The sequence below is a fragment of the Lampris incognitus genome, chromosome 17 (assembly GCF_029633865.1).
Source record: "Lampris incognitus isolate fLamInc1 chromosome 17, fLamInc1.hap2, whole genome shotgun sequence".
NCBI lineage: Eukaryota > Metazoa > Chordata > Actinopteri > Lampriformes > Lampridae > Lampris > Lampris incognitus.
In genome coordinates this window covers 35,211,932-35,227,307 of record NC_079227.1, presented here as the reverse complement: position 1 = coordinate 35,227,307, position 15,376 = coordinate 35,211,932, and the positions used below count along the sequence as shown (strand labels likewise).

Sequence of the window (15,376 nt, the reverse complement as noted above, 5' to 3'; positions counted from 1 at the left end):
CTCAATGATCTACATTCACGATACACGTATTCTATATACTATGTGTTCAGTAGGTATAAAGGAGCATAGTTCACCAAAGACTGGGAAGCAGCTAGTTGGAGGAAAAAACGGTATGATCCATCTGTGGGGAACTCGCTTCAGGCTGAACATTTACAGTGGCACTAGACAGTTTGTGAACCTTAAATGAGATGATACCACAGTGGCTGGACTAATAAGCGGCAGTGATGAGAGGGCCTATAGGAGGAGGAAGATTTAACTATATGGTGCCATGATAACAACCTGTCGCTAAATGCCAATAAGAAAAAAAAGAAATTATTGTTGACTTTAGAATGATCACATTCCTGTTTCCATCAGTGGTTCATCTGTTGAAATTGTAGACAGGTTTAGATTTGTCGGTTTACACATCACAGGCACTCTCATAAGGTCTCTTGGCACCAATGCATCACCAAGAAGACACAGCAGACACTGCAATTTTATTTTATTTTATTATTTTTTTGGGGGGGGGTTCCCCCTTTTTTTTTTCCTCCTCAATTGTATCTGGCCAATCACCCCACTCTTCCGATCCGTCCCAGTTGCTGCTCTACCCTTCTCTGCTGATCTGGGGAGGGCTGCAGACTACCACATGCCTCCTCCGATACATGTGGAGTCGCCAGCTGCTTCTTTTCACCTGACAGTTAGGAGTTTCACCAGGGGGACGTAGCGTGTGTGAGGATCACGCTATTCCCCCCAGTTCCCCCTCCCCCCTGAACATATGCCCCGACCGACCAGAGGAGGCACTAGTGCAGCGACCAGGACACATACCCACATCCAGCTTCCCACCCGCAGACACGGCCAATTGTGTCTGTAGGGACACCCGACCAAGCCGGAGCTAATGAAGACTGTATTTTCTGAGGCATCTCAAGAGTTTTGGTATGAGTACCAAAACTCTTATGGACTTTTATCGCAGTACCATGGAGAGGGTCTTGACGGGCTGTATCACAGTGTGGTTTGGCAGCCTGACAGCTCAGGACTGCAGACTGCTGCAAAGGACTGTAAAGACAGCAGCAGAAATCACTGGCATGGAGCTACCACAGCTTCATAATATTTACACCACTCGCTGAAAAAGGAAAGCCCAAAACATCATTACGGACACCAGCCACCCCGCTCATGTTCTGTTCTCACTCCTTCCACCTAAAAAACCTACTACCAGAGCATCAAGTCACACACCACCCGTCTCAGTAATAGTTTCCTTCCACAAGCAGTCAGGTTGCTGAACAGCTGATGCACCCATATGTACCTTACATGGTTGTGTTATCGTGTACTTTTCTATGCTTGTGTATATAAGGTGTGAATTCTGTGTACATGGTGTGTAGGTATGGTGTGCCCTTGTGTCTTTTGTCCTTGTGTCTTTTGTGTTAAGGCAGAGAGCCAACGCTTAAGATTTTCATTGTATTCCAGTCCACATAATTAAGTAATTTTCTTCAACTTGAACTAAAGAATTTTCTCTATTTCTGCATAAACATGATCTGAAATATGACCAGATCGTCATCTAAGTCCTAAAGCTCAATAAAGAGAACCCAACCCTATTTGGTCCTTTATTGGGATTTGTGGTTATTTTATTCCTGCTAAGCACAGCATTGTCAGCAGAGGGCGCTCTATGCATTGCGCCAGGCACCAGGAGCCGTCAATACGTGATGAGCGAGTTCAAAATATGCAGCCCAGACCACGGGTGACCGTGCTAACCAGTGACCCTCTGGCTGACTGGTTAGCACGGTCACCCGTGGTGCGGGGAACCCAGGTTCGATTCCTGGCTGCGGCAGATTCCCGGCTGCCCCCTACATAGTATAATTACATAAATGTGTGTTGGCATGTTTGTGAATCCCAAAGTCATGTGATGTTTTTCCATGCTCTTCCGTTTATGCGCCAGTATTTCTCCACAAAATATCCTATTAGCGAAACCCGTAGCGCCCGTATGTGAGTGCTTGTGTATACAGCAGTGTGTGCATGGTTTGTGTCTTCATGTTTGTGTGACGGCCAGCGAGACTGTTTGAAATATCAGTAGAGGCATGCTTGCTGTTTGCATACCAACGTGTGTTTTGGTGTTCATGATGCACAAGCAGTACCCCGGGCCGGGACTCCTCACACCTGGAACTAAGATATCAGCTCTTTCAGAGCACGACTGCTCGGGCGGTGGAATTTCCAGCTTTCCCCCCCTACGCGTGATTATAGCAGCGATGACGGATGGAGGGGCTCCAACCCTCCATATACTCCGTACGGTCTGCATGTGTTTGTGTTGCTGTTAAACTTGATTTCCCTCCTCAACCTTCTGCACTTGACGCTTAGGGTCTCAGTTGTTCCCCATTCATTAGCAGTTGGAATATATTTTGACATTTGAAGAATTCTCTTAATGATATGGCTCAAGTTAATGTTTTGACACAGCAGGGGGGGGGCTTTTACCCGTGGTTCATTATTCAGCTGCTGTGAGATATGAAGAATGCAAACTGCGTTTATTCCATCAACCAAGGACTGACGTTACTTCATAGCCATGAAACATTACCATAATTGGTTTCAATGTGTAAGTGACAGTCTTTTTTTTTTTCGGTCTCGTTTTGGAATGAGACCCCATAAGTCATCTGTTCCAGTGTCGTGTTGACAACATCAGTTTGGCTGCGGTTCCTCTCCTAATTCAATTCGCCGCTGTCTTGTGCTGCTGACATCTCCGGGAGTTTATGTTGGCTCTCCGGAGCTTCGATATGGAGCTCGAGCGGACTCGTTCACACGATTCAGGAGGCCACACGGATCATCCTGCAGCCCAAGCAGAAAAAGATAATCACCCACGCCACGGCGTTCGGTTTCATGTCGAGTTCCCCGGCAGGCGTACTGTTTTGCTTTCTTCTCTTTCCGAGTTTGTTGGACTTTTCTGATTGCGTCTGTTAATGTGAAGTATTTTATAAATGCTGTACGAGCAACCCCCCTCCCCACTTTTCTCCCCAATTGTACCCGGCCAAGTGCCCCACTCTTCCGAGCCATCCCAGTCTCTGATCCACCCCTCTGGCGATACGGGGAGGGCTGCAGACTACCACGTGCCTCCTCCGATACATGTGGAGTCGCCAGCCGCTTCTTTTCACCTGACGGTGAGGAGTTTCACCAGGAACCCGAACAGGTACCCTGACCGACCAGAGGAAGCACTAGTGCAGCGACCAGGACACACACCCTCATCCGGCTTCCCACCCACAGACACGACCAACTGTGTCCGTATGGACGCCCAACCAAGCCGGAGGTAATACGGGGATTCGAACTGGCGATCCCCGTGTTGGTAGGCAATAGAATAGACCCCTACATTACCCAGACACCCCTGTATATGCACGTCTGAACTGACTTTCTGCTTCCAATGATGGCGCATAACTTCTTACAAGATTTCAGGGTTTGGAGTTGGCTGTAGCAGGTTTTCTGTCATGTTAGCAAAAGTAAGGATCAGCTGATTCTCAATCCGCCAATCAAACCACGATTTCCAGCTTCACACTCCTTCTCCAAGCTGCAGAATACCTTCCGTGAAATGGAAATCACAACTCCTGGCATATTACAGAAGATGAATTGCCAGCTATTAGCAAAGGGATAGGGAGTGGCTGCCATTTAAATCTCAACCAGGGCCATAAAACACGTAACGGACATTCAGGAGTGGAATATCATTAATTACTGTGTAACGGCTCCCAGGGCTCGGCATGACTCGGGGCCCGGGAACCAGTAAAGCCGTGGTAATTCATTTTTAATGGTGGAATTCAGGTGCAGAAATGGCAGCTGGATTAAATCGCTCAGGAAAAGCTCCACAGAAGTGCGCTTGATGGATGGCGTCAGTGTGCAGTGAGATTTTTCATCCCGTTGGTGTGCGTTTTCCTACAGGGACCAAACATAGATCATGCTCCCTGTGCTAACAATCGGTTTTAAATGGCAGCGTAAAGACGTAGGAGGAATTTGTTTGTCTTATGACAAATCCGTGTTTGGCATCTGTCCATGCGGTTCGAAAAATGACTTGGGGGGCGGGGGGGGGTTTGGGTCTCTTAATAATTCCTGTTAGCCAAATGTACACCTGTGTCTTCGCCTCCTGTTTGCTCTTTCACTGTCATTTCTTCTTCGCTTGTTTGGTTTTTTTTCCATCAGTGGTCTCTGTTTCCCTCACATAACCCAGCCAGCCGAGGCCTTGTCTTCTATTTCCACCCCCAACCCCGTCCCTCTCCACCTTCACACAGTCTTTCAGTAATACGGAGGGTAGGGGTAGTGCCTACGTTCCTTATGTTAAAGTACATTATAATGATCTTTACTACCGATCATCTCGTTAATTTTGTGTCGATGTCATGACAGAAGTCCAGTGCGGACGTGGAGACCAAGATGTCGCTTGCGGAGAGGATGAAGATTCTGCAGGAGAAAGAGGAGCAGTGGAAGAGTAGGGGGAAAGGAGCTGCCAATGACTCCATCCAGTTCACCGTAGCCGGACGTATGGCCAAGAGAGGTGAGACAAAAACTTGGCATGTTTCTCCACAACTCCATCCCTGCATGTTTCTCCACAACTCCCATCTCTGCATGTTTCACCACAACTCCATCTCTGCATGTTTCACCACAACTCCATCCCTGCATGTTTCTCCACAACTCCCATCCCTGCATGTTTCACCACAACTCCATCCCTGCATGTTTCTCCACAACTCCCATCTCCGCATGTTTCTCCACAACTCCCATCCCTGCATGTTTCTCCACAACTCCATCCCTGCATGTTTCTCCACAACTCCCATCTCTGCATGTTTCTCCACAACTCCCATCTCTGCATGTTTCTCCACAACTCCCATCTCCGCATTTTTCTCCACAACTCCCATCTCTGCATGTTTCTCCACAACTCCCATCTCTGCATGTTTCTCCACAACTCCCATCTCCGCATGTTTCTCCACAACTCCCATCTCCGCATTTTTCTCCACAACTCCCATCTCTGCATGTTTCTCCACAACTCCCATCTCTGCATGTTTCTCAACAACTCCCATCTCTGCATGTTTCTCCACAACTCCCATCTCTGCATGTTTCTCCACAACTCCCATCTCTGCATGTTTCACCACAACTCCTATCTCTGCATGTTTCTCAACAACTCCCATCTCTCCATGTTTCTCCACAACTCCCATCGCTTCATGTTTCTCCACAACTCCCATCTCCGCATGTTTCTCCACAACTCCCATCTCCGCATGTTTCTCCACAACTCCCATCTCCGCATTTTTCTCCACAACTCCCATCTCTGCATGTTTCTCCACAACTCCCATCTCTGCATGTTTCTCAACAACTCCCATCTCTGCATGTTTCTCAACAACTCCCATCTCTGCATGTTTCTCCACAACTCCCATCTCTGCATGTTTCTCAACAACTCCCATCTCTGCATGTTTCTCCACAACTCCCATCTCCGCATTTTTCTCCACAACTCCCATCTCTGCATGTTTCTCCACAACTCCCATCTCTGCATGTTTCTCAACAACTCCCATCTCCGCATGTTTCACCACAACTCCATCTCTGCATGTTTCTCCACAACTCCCATCTCCGCATGTTTCTCCACAACTCCCATCTCTGCATGTTTCTCAACAACTCCCATCTCCGCATGTTTCACCACAACTCCATCTCTGCATGTTTCTCCACAACTCCCATCTCTTCATGTTTCTCCACAACTCCATCTCTGCATGTTTCTCCACAACTCCCATCTCTTCATGTTTCTCCACAACTCCCATCTCTTCATGTTTCTCCACAACTCCATCTCTGCATGTTTCTCCACAACTCCCATCTCTTCATGTTTCTCCACAACTCCCATCTCTTCATGTTTCTCCACAACTCCCATCTCTGCATGTTTCACCACAACTCCCATCTCTGCATGTTTCACCACAACTCCCATCTCTGCATGTTTCTCAACAACTCCCATCTCTGCATGTTTCTCCACAACTCCCATCTCTGCATGTTTCTCAACAACTCCCATCTCTGCATGTTTCTCCACAACTCCCATCTCTGCATGTTTCTCAACAACTCCCATCTCCGCATGTTTCACCACAACTCCATCTCTGCATGTTTCTCCACAACTCCCATCTCTGCATGTTTCTCCACAACTCCCATCTCTGCATGTTTCTCAACAACTCCCATCTCTGCATGTTTCTCCACAACTCCCATCTCTGCATGTTTCTCCACAACTCCCTTCCCTGCATGTTTCTCCACAACTCCATCTCTGCTGGTCCCTGGAGACGTCCTCTGGCTGGCTCTCGTATCGCTCTCCTCCCTTTTTTTTGTTTTTGTTGGTGTCTCTCTTCTTTTGTTCTGTCTCTTCGCTTTCTCTCTGTGTGCGTCTCTTTTCCCTTCTTTGTGTCTCTCGTGTTTCTCTTTGTCCCCCTGAGACCCCTTTCTCTTGTGGTCTTTCTCTTTGGCTCCGTCTCCTCTCCACTTCACTTCCTGTTTGCAGCTCTCACTTTGCTCTTTCTATCTCTGTCCCTCTCTGCCTCTTTTTTTTTTGCCTCTCAACCACATATAACGAGGTAGTGTTATACAACAACAACTAGTGTACAACATAACTGTGCTCACTGTAAAGCCACCTCTAATTAAATGATATTAACATGCTGGAGATTGTCACGATCCTCCAATTGAGGCACCATTGTTAGACTGGTTTCTCGGTTATTAGGAACAACAAAGCAGAAAGCATCTTCAAAATGACATTAAACCTTAAGTCGGGTGTCCGGGTGGCGTGGCGGTCTACTCCGTTGCCTACCAACCTGGGGATCGCCGGTTCGAATCCCCGTGTTACCTCGGGCTTGGTCGGGCATCTCTACAGACACAATTGGCCGTGTCTGCGGGTGGGAAGTTGGATGTGGGTATGTGTCCTGGTCGCTGCACTATCGCCTCCTCTGGTCAGTCAGGGCGCCTGTTCCGGGGGGGGGGGGAACTGGGGGGAATAGCGTGATCCTCCAACGCACTACGTCCCCCTGGTGAAACTCCTCACTGTCCGGTGAAAAGAAGCGGCTGGCGGCTCCACATTTGTGTCGGGAGGGGAATGTGGTAGGGCCCTGACACACCAGGCCGTAGGTTGGCCATCGGTGAGCGTCTGTGACCCCAGTTTTTGTCGGCACTAGCCGGACCCCTGTCGGCAGCTTTTCAGCCGATTCAACATGTTGAATCACTGGAGCCTGTCGGTGAGAGAGGCCACTCTGATTGGCTGCTCAGCTCAGCAAGTCAGTGCAGAGCGTACATGCTAGCTGGCTGTTGGCTGTAGTCTTTGCGGTGTGTTCAAGTGCTACTTTTTGGCCCAGACGCCAGGCGACGTGAGGCGACGCAACAGCCAGCTGACCACTCGAAAGAGCGGGGTAATTGGCCAAAGGGGGGGGGACCCCCTCCCTCAAATAAACAAAACATAACAAAAGAAACCTTAAGTAGAATTTCTCATGTGTTTGACTGTGTATGTGCCTTCCAGCTGATGAGAGCGAGCAACCCTGTACATGTTTCCAGCATCGGTCAAAATACTTTCACCTAACCCCGTTCAAAGAAAAACAAGTGGTGCCAGGAACAACAAACCCGGCCCCTTGACCCCTGAACTTTGACCTCTAACAATCTTCAAAACAATGTATTGCCCATTAAAGCAGTGGATGGGATTATATCTCTGAAAAAGAACAGCAAAGCATTTTTTTTAATGTCAGTTTGAAGTAAATCGGACCATTTTGACAAAGTTTTGGCCAAAACAAACAAACAAAAACAGGGTTTGACCTTTTCCGTGAGGTTGGCGTTGAGCCGCAGTTTAATCAGGTCACGTAGCGACACTCTTTCCTGTGCCCCGAAAGCGTTATGTTATCTGCTGCAGCCGCTTTTCTGTGAACATTTTGACCAATAGACAAACAACAATAGAGCGCCAAAAACAGTTCCCCTCGGCGCCAGGTAAAACCCGGTTGTTTCTGGCGCTCTTCGGGGTGAGGTTCTCGCTCTTGCATGCCGGCCCCACCTCACTAGGTGACGTAAGACCAGAGATTTTGAGGTAGTCTGACGTAAGTGGGCAGAGACTAAACATAGACTACAATATTAAAGTCAGAGGTGCATCTCCACCTCCTTGGTTTTAGAGATGTACCCCTTTCTCGTACTTTGCTTTCCACCACACAAAAATTGTGATTTTTCAAACATATTTCCTGGGCGGAGGCGAGCTGCAACCATTTAACATTCTCCTTCCTGACCCCAGGAGATGTGTACCGCACTGCGTCAGTGATGTGAGGGGGTATGAGTGACAGTACTGCCGGTATGTAATGAGGCAGACAAGAGGCTCAAACTGAGCTCATCGTTCTCTTGTTTCTGCTCCCGCCAGGCCTCGTGTCAGACATGGGGAAGGACGAGCTTCCCGTTGTCCACCTCAAGAGGTCTTCTTCTACTAAACTTGTCAAACCACAAGAAGGTACTAAATCTCCTCCTTCCCCTTCCTGCCACCTAGCCAGTCAGTCATTCAGTCAATCCATTAATCAGCCATCCAGTGCTCCGTCAGCCTTACTAAATGGACTGCTGTCTGTTTGGGCCGGCAGAGATCTCCAGCAGGACGGATATCAAGGTGGAGGGTGATAAGCGGCTGGACAAACTGGAGTCCTTCCTGGACAAGCTTCACAATAAAGGTACAGATTGCCCTCTTTTGTCGTTGTTGTTTTTTGATCTTTTCTTATGGATAGTCAAAATGACAGCGTTTAAGCGTTTTCCCTTAAAAAGCTTGTACAACATCAGATTCGAGGTTTTGGGTTTTTCCCCCCCCCACATATTTGAATCTCATTTCAAGCCTGTGTTCCCTTTACGGCCGATCACCTCAGCAGGCCGGCGGGATTCGTTTCTGTACAGATGGAAAACCGCTCTGACGTTTACGACACCTAGTAAACGTCAGCGCAGCTGTGAGATCGAACACAGCGGAGCGGTTATGCAATGGACGCCATAAAAGGGTCAAACAAAACATACGCGTTCCCGTTCTAACAGTGAGACGGATGTGTCGTCCGCATACACTTGGTGGCGTACCGGCCGTGCGGCCACGTGCGACTTTCAGTCACCGGACTCGGGCCGCGGCGTTTTGTTAGTTTAACCTCAGAGCGACATATTTACATTATAGATGTACTTATTAGATCAAAAATATTATATAAAACATATTAATAATATTAATTATAATTATTAATGACAATAGTAATTATAATTAATAATATATCAGTAATATTCATTCTATTATTGTATATATTATATATTGTTATTATTTTGATATACATTATCCATACATAATAATGATTATTAATAATAATAATAATGATTATTACATAATATACATTACATATTACATTATACATATATATTTAACAATAATAATAATAATATATTACATTTATATAGCGCTTTATCTTGGTACCCAGAGCGATTCACAGTTAAGGGGGGGGGGGATTCACCTCGACCACCACCATTGTGTAGCACCCACCTGGGTAATAGTAGAAAATTCAAATACGTTATGTTGCATATTTACATTATATCTGTTTTGTGTGACCCTTTTCTGTGGTAACGAATGCTTTTGAGTCAGGCATGGGACAAAGCAGGACGTCCACTATTGAAGTGACGGCGGAGGCCGAGAAGGAGGTGATGACCCTAGATGACGAGGAGACGTTTGGCAGTTTCTACAAAACTGCCTCACCCTCGACACCCAACTCCAGCCTGATCATGTCCGAGGAGGAATTCAGCCAGCTCGAAGCCAACACACCAACGTAGGTTTCTGGAGATAATAGTCGTTTAACTTGTTTGTACAGCGCGTTTCTCAGCAGAGAAGTATTATGCTGTAAAATAATAAACCGAGCAAAAGATTCACAAATTAACACGGCTTCAGAGTCTGGAAGATTCCAAACATTGTTTGACTGCATGTCATTTTTATCCCCCTCGCTAACGCCTGGGCCACGCTACAAGAGTTTTAAATCTTAACAGATGTGAAAGTGTGGGAGACCCCACACACAACGACATGTAATAAGTATCGCCGTTTCTCGTCCTCTGCCGTGTGGCGAGCACACACCCTTAACAATTTGGCCGAGACGGCACACCGCACACTAACAGATCCCATTCGCAACGGTCGATGATCAAACACAGCCCCGACTCCCAGCACCGGAAATCTCGCAACTCTCTCGTGATCAAACCTGGATCAAATGAGGCTTTCACAGATGCCGCCGTGGCTGTTATCGTGTTTATGACTTCTACCACTTCATTTAGCTCGGCTCCCAGTTGGCTGTCGGTCTTTCCGAACGTGACGGTCCGTCGACTGCATCCTCAGCGTCGCCCCCCCAACATTACAGGATGTCGTATCGGATCAGATCGTAAAGCTTGAGGATGTTTAATATTTGCGATTTGAAATCGGTGTGACCGCGATGGGCTTTTGAGCAGATCAGGGGAAGTGAAATACACTCTTAACACTCGTCCCAACCACAGGACGATCTGGCAAGATCATCTTTACAACCATCAAACACTGGGACTAGTCGGAAGGGGGGGGGGGTTTAGGCCCCAAAGCAGCTGAATTATCTTGTAGTGTGGGCCAGCGTTAAGAATACATGTTGTAGGCATCTGGGTGGCGTAGCGGTCTATTCGGTTGCCTACCAACACAGGGATCGCCAGTTTGAATCCCCATGTTACCTCCACCTTGGTCGGGCGTCCCCACAGACACAATTGGCCGTGTCTGCGGGTGGGAAGCCGGATGTGGGTATGTGTCCTGGTCGCTGCACAAGCACCCCCTTTGGTCGGTTGAGTGCTTGTTCGGGGGGGAGGGGGAACTGGGGGGACTAGCGTGATCCTGCCAGGCGAAACTCCTCACTGTCAGGTGAAAGGAAGCGGCTGGCGACTCCGCATGTATCGGAGGAGGCATGTGGTAGTCTGCAGCCCTCCCTGGACTGGCAGAGGGGGTGGAGCAGCGACCGGGACGGCTCGGAAAGAGTGGGGTAATTGGCTGGATACAACTGGGGAGTAAAAGGGGGAGAAATTTTAAAAAAAGAAAAGAATACATTTTGCTCTTTATTAGATATCAATGAGCCGCCCCATTTATTGTTGCTTCTTACTTTGTTCAAGGAGCTTGTACCAAGACACTAAATACATGAATATGTGTTTTGAGCCTTTTGGGCTCCTATAACTTGTGACCTGTCCATTGTCTGTTCTGTTATGCGGAGTTTTTTTAACTAGTTTCCACCAACATGACTGTGTTCCTGTATATGAATGTATTCAGACTGACCTCATCCGTAGCAGAACACAAGCGGGCCGTGCGGCCGGCCAGGAGGAACCAGGGCTCCAGGAACCCTTTACGAGCCTTGGCCGGACGCATTGACATCCGCCAGGTCTACACAGAACAGAGGCTTAATGTGGCCTCTGTTGAGACCAAGAGGATCCAAGTGGAGAGGAGTAAGTTTGCTGAAAATGTCACCTAGCTGTGCTGAGGACTGAAACTGCATGTTGGAGCATGCTGTGCAAAATATGTGGCTCCAAATCATGTCCGTCAGGGCATTTTAGAGATTAAAACAGTTGACTTGTTGCTTCCAGTGGCCTCATGTAATCTCCTGAAGAATTTTGTGTACTTTTAGTGCCTAAATATTCATCCCTTCATCAAATACAACCTGGGAAAATTCATAGGTTTACGTCATTTAATCCGGTGACATGACTGTTATATGGAGACTATTATATATGGAGGAAGTATATGTAAATATTTTACTTGGTCTCATCATGAATGTGTATTAAAATTGCATTTGTTTTTGAAATATACCTCATTTGATAACTATTCCATTACTTTGAATAGACTGTGAGATAAAAGTGCAGTGACCTTTTCACAAATTGGTTAGACAAGGGGAAATGAACACTGCTGCTATACGTGATTGTCTAGATAGCTCATGAAAATGGAGATTACAAAACACTTCCCTTTTTCTCCTACCCTGTTAGTAACTATGTCCATAATAGCAATGGTTATCACTAACTACCCTGCCGTCTTCCACGCAGTGTCGAAGCACTCCAACCTGGCTGATGCAGCTTTGGCGGGCCTCGCTAGCAAAGAGAACTTCCGCAAGGTCAGCCTGCGCAGCGTGAAGTCCACCGAGGTGGTGACCAACAACAGCACGCTGCCCTTCCACAAGCTCATGCTCATCCGCATCAAAGGTCAGAGAGTCAAAGGGCGGGGCGGGAAATGGACTGGACAGGTTCAGCTTTTCACCAGTAACGTAAAACATGAGTCTGTGGTGGTGTAGCGGCCTAAGCGTCGGCTTTGTGTCGATCCAGTGGCCCACCGGGGACCGGGGTTCGCGCCCCGGTCTCGTCAGATCCGACTATGGCCGGACTCGATGAAGCAGCAATCATTGGTAATGCTGTCTTCAGGAGGGGGGTGGAGTCGGCTTGTGTTCGTCACATGAATGTGTCTCTGTGTGTGTGGGGAAAAAGCAGGGGTTCGGCCTGGATTCGCCTTGTCACGAAAGTGGCGAGGCGTCTCCTTCGAGACTGAACGAGGGTGGGTGTTTGAACTAAAATAGGGATCGATTGGCCACTAAATTGGGAGATAATGGGAAAAATCTGAATTTTTTTTTAAAAAAAAAAAAAACCAAACAGGAGTCTGCAGACATGGTGCTCAGTCATCCAGGACTGTAGCATTATTCTGTAATCCAGTGGTCATCCACCCTGCTCCTAGAGAGCTACCGTCCTGCTGGTTTTCACTCCAACCCTGATTTAACACATCTGATTCAATTAATCAAGGTCTTGGTAAGTAGGTAATCAGTAGAATCAGGTGTGTTAAATTAGGGTTGGAGTGAAAACCGGCAGGATGGTAGCTCTCCGGGAGCAGGGTTGGTGACCGAACCCCCCGTCTCTGTGTTTCCTAAAAGCGTACCTGGGAAATACAAGTATACTTTATTTTAAACAGCCATGGAAGTTTTGATTTGTTGGTCTAAATCTGACTTACGGACATAATGTGCATGCATTTGTATGCAATTAAATGGATCCCGCTATTCATTTGAATATGTAAATATGTTTTAGAGGTGGTAAATTAAAACTGCTTTGATGCAATTTTTCACGCAACTGTGCAAGACATGAAGTACCGCTTGTATGTATTCATTAGTTTATTTACTGGTTGTTGCACTGGCGGCACGGTGGCACAGTGGTTAGTCTCACAGCAAGAAGGTCCTGGGTTCGAGCCCCAGGGTAGTCCAGCCTTGGGGGTCGTCCCGGGTCGTCCTCTCTGTGGAGTTTGCATGTTCTCCCCATGTCTGTGTGGGTTTCCTCTGGATGCTCCGGTTTCCTCCCACAGTCCAAAGACATGTAGGTCAGGTGAATCAGCCATACTAAATTGTCCCTAGGTGTGTGTGTGTGGATCATGTGATGGACTGGCGGCCTGTCCAGGGTGTCTCCCCACCTGCCACCCAGTGACTGCTGGGATAGGCTTCAGCATCCCGCGACCCTGAGTGTAAGCGGTGTGGATACTGGATGGATGGATACTGCTGTGCTCTCAAATGCAGTGTTTTTGCACTCCCAGCACACGTCTAATCTCAGAGGGCTGTGTCTGTACGTGGGTTTAATCTGCAGGTCGGAGGCATGTCCAGGTGCGCCTCGTGGCGCCTGCGGCAAGCTCCCTAAACAGCGGCGACTGCTTCCTGCTCATCACGCCCAAGCACTGCTTCATGTGGAGTGGCGAGTTCGCCAACGTTATCGAGAAAGCCAAGGTAGGACACGTTACCTCGGGCACCAGACTGTTCCTCTGGCTCTATTCAGCAACTTGTGAACAAACCGTGGATTCTTGTCCAGGTATCTGTGACCCAAGTTTTAAGAGGGAGCATCAATTTGAGCACAGAGATGGATTTTTCCTTTGTCATTGATCCTTTCTTTTACTTGAAGCAGCTCCATCACATTCGGAATGTGCTCATCCATAAATACTGAACTTAGAAAAGGGGGGAAAAAAATCTGCCACTTGTTTTTCAGGCAGGCCTCGCCACTAAAGCGTGTTTTTGACACATTTCCAAATCCTTCAGGGATACAATAAAGATGATAGGCAGATACTGTCTGTAGATGTTAGGTTCTGCGTATCAAACCTCGCTGTGTAAAAATGTATTTTTTATGTTGATTTATTTTTTTATTTTTACCCCCTTTTTCTCCCCAATTGTGTCCGACAAATTACCCCACACTTCTGAGCCGTCCCGGTTGCTGCTCCACTCCCTCTGTCAATCCGGGGAGGGCTGCAGACCACTACATGCCTCCTCCGATACATGTGGAGTCGCCAGCCGCTTCTTGTCACCTGACAGTGAGGAGTTTCGCCAGGGGGACATAGCGCGTGGGAGAATCATGCTAGCCCCCCCCCCCCCCCCCCAAACAGGCGCCCCGACTGACCAGACGAGGCCTTAGTGCAGCGACCACGACACATACCCATATCCAGCTTCCCACCCACTGACATGGCCAATTGTGTCTGTAGGGACACCTGACCAAGCAGGAGGCAACACGGGGATTCGAATCGGGGATCCCCGTGTTGGTAGGCAACGGAATAGACGGCTACGCTACCCGGACACCCCTTAAATTGATTTTTAAGGTGCCATAGGGCATCAAAATATTGAATGCCAAAGATGAAAGACAATGTTTCATGTTTGCACGATTGTTAAGAAATTAATGAAAGAATCATCATGGGTTTTTCCAATGTTGACTAAAGAACATAAGGTAGCATCTTATTTTCTCAGGAACACACAATGTACTAGTATGGATATCTTTCATCTAACATAACAAAAAATGTACGTGAAACAAAGTATCTGTTTAAAAATCAAAGGTTGAATCAGTTCATCTGGATACAATGTTTATTGACATCTGGATACAACGTTCATTGACAGATACGTTTGAAACATTGTATCCAGATGAACTGAAACATTGTATACAGATGAACTGAAACATTGTATCCAGATGAACTGAAACATTGTATCCAGATGAACTGATTCAACCTTCTTTGATTTTCTTACCTGGATTATTGAGCATGCATCAAGACATATCTGTTTAGAAGTGGTATTTAATAGGAAGCATTATGAATCCTTTTAGTAGGAAGCGTTTCGCTTTTCCCCCTCTTCACTTGCATGCTTTGTGTGGCCAGGCGTCGGAGATGGCATCCTTCGTGCAGGCGAAGAGGGACTTGGGCTGCAAGGCCCCGCAGGTGACTATCCTCGAGGAGGGCATCAACACCGACAACAGGTGGGCCAAAGAGTTCTGGAGCCTCCTGGGAGGAAAGACCCAATACAGAGGTAGACACATTGACATACACTCACAGAAAATCACTGGAAGGGATGATGGGGTGTTTTGAATTCCTGGCTTTTACTTTATTTTGTTTTACTAGGAAAGAAGGAATGAGAGGAAAACGCTGCTGCAGTTG

At 47.4% G+C, this 15,376-nt stretch overlaps 1 protein-coding gene across 1 annotated transcript in view; it reads left to right on the top strand.

Moving 5' to 3' along the window:
- The window catches only part of svild (supervillin d), a 70,413-nt gene that overhangs the window by 38,936 nt on the left and 16,101 nt on the right, over positions 1-15,376 (top strand). Inside the window, exons 9-16 of the mRNA XM_056297097.1 lie at positions 4,339-4,486; positions 8,327-8,413; positions 8,538-8,624; positions 9,557-9,737; positions 11,231-11,403; positions 11,992-12,147; positions 13,561-13,697; positions 15,101-15,248. Coding sequence (XP_056153072.1) covers positions 4,339-4,486; positions 8,327-8,413; positions 8,538-8,624; positions 9,557-9,737; positions 11,231-11,403; positions 11,992-12,147; positions 13,561-13,697; positions 15,101-15,248 — 1,117 coding nt within the window. The remainder of the gene's footprint in view (positions 1-4,338; positions 4,487-8,326; positions 8,414-8,537; positions 8,625-9,556; positions 9,738-11,230; positions 11,404-11,991; positions 12,148-13,560; positions 13,698-15,100; positions 15,249-15,376) is intronic.